Source organism: Hyperolius riggenbachi, chromosome 7, assembly GCF_040937935.1.
Source record: "Hyperolius riggenbachi isolate aHypRig1 chromosome 7, aHypRig1.pri, whole genome shotgun sequence".
In the NCBI taxonomy this organism is placed as follows: Eukaryota; Metazoa; Chordata; class Amphibia; order Anura; family Hyperoliidae; genus Hyperolius; species Hyperolius riggenbachi.
In genome coordinates this window covers 4,452,836-4,453,856 of record NC_090652.1, presented here as the reverse complement: position 1 = coordinate 4,453,856, position 1,021 = coordinate 4,452,836, and the positions used below count along the sequence as shown (strand labels likewise).

Genomic DNA, 1,021 nt, shown 5'->3' with positions numbered 1-1,021 from the left:
GCCTTTTTTCGCAACATCAAATACCGTTACCGCCTTGCACGAAAGTGGTCGCTCGAGTGATATATTTCGGCAATTTCACCTTGAACTCGGTGGAATCTCCGATCGGGCATCCTTGCTGCAGCACCGATATTCATCTGCTTTGATCATTATTGAATAAGATGGGCGATCAGCCACAAAATCGCTAGATTTATGGCCCGCTGCCTGCTACACACCACGCAATCCTCCATCAGACTGACGGTCAGATCGATAATTTCCGACAGGTCCGATCTGATTTCCGATCGCTTTTCTGATCGATTTCCCAATCACTTCTCTACAATATGGATCAGAAAAATGATCGGAAATCAGATGGGACCTCTCAGTATTGATTGATTTGATGCGTCCATCTGATGGGAAATCGCATGGTGTGTACAATATAGAATCAGATCGATCAGAAGGTGGTATAATTGCTCATTTGTACAGGCAATGGGCAGCCTGCAGTGTGCAGAGCTGAGGGGGGGGGGGGGCTGCAGTGACGTCACCGCTCTCTGATCTCTCCGCACAGCACTCGGGATGATGCCGACTCCCTGTGATATTACATATTATAGAGTCCCCCCCGCTGCACATACCTGGCTGATCACCCGGCGCGCGCCGCTTCCGCCTCTCCTCCGCGTCCCCACCCGTCTCCTAGCAACCCCCCGCACAGGCCACGCCCACCACCGCTCTGCGGGCTGCTAGGTAACCGCGCGCGCGCGCGCCTGCTCCCTCCCAGAGCGCGCGGGGGATCCTGGGAGCGGCTCGCGCCTCCACGTGTCTCTCATCCGATGTGCAGCAGAGTGACAGGGAGAGCGAGTGGAACTGGGGATTAAATAATAATAATATAATATACAGTGATGATAAAAAAAAAAACTTTACGAAACCCTCCTTTTTTTATTTAAATAAACTTGATATATTAATATATATTTAGTTCAATGAAATATATAAATATTAAAGGGTAGCTCTGAGGCTCAGCGCACAGTAAGGGGAAAGCCATATCTGCAATAGG

The 1,021-nt window shown here is 49.9% G+C and overlaps 1 protein-coding gene across 5 annotated transcripts in view; it reads right to left on the bottom strand.

The window, feature by feature from the left end:
• The window catches only part of CFAP70 (cilia and flagella associated protein 70), a 78,063-nt gene extending 77,369 nt beyond the window's left edge, over positions 1-694 (bottom strand). The window contains exon 1 of one of the 5 annotated variants that reach the window (XM_068243503.1): positions 606-694. Coding sequence is in view for 2 of the 5 variants with exons in the window: in XM_068243502.1 (XP_068099603.1) it covers positions 80-147 (68 nt within the window). In the remaining 3 variants the exon portion in view is untranslated. Of the gene's footprint in view, positions 1-79; positions 213-457; positions 481-518; positions 580-605 lie in introns of those variants that run through there. The other 4 variants (XM_068243505.1, XM_068243506.1, XM_068243502.1 and 1 more) reach the window with 4 other exon arrangements.
• Positions 695-1,021: the final 327 nt, after the last annotated feature.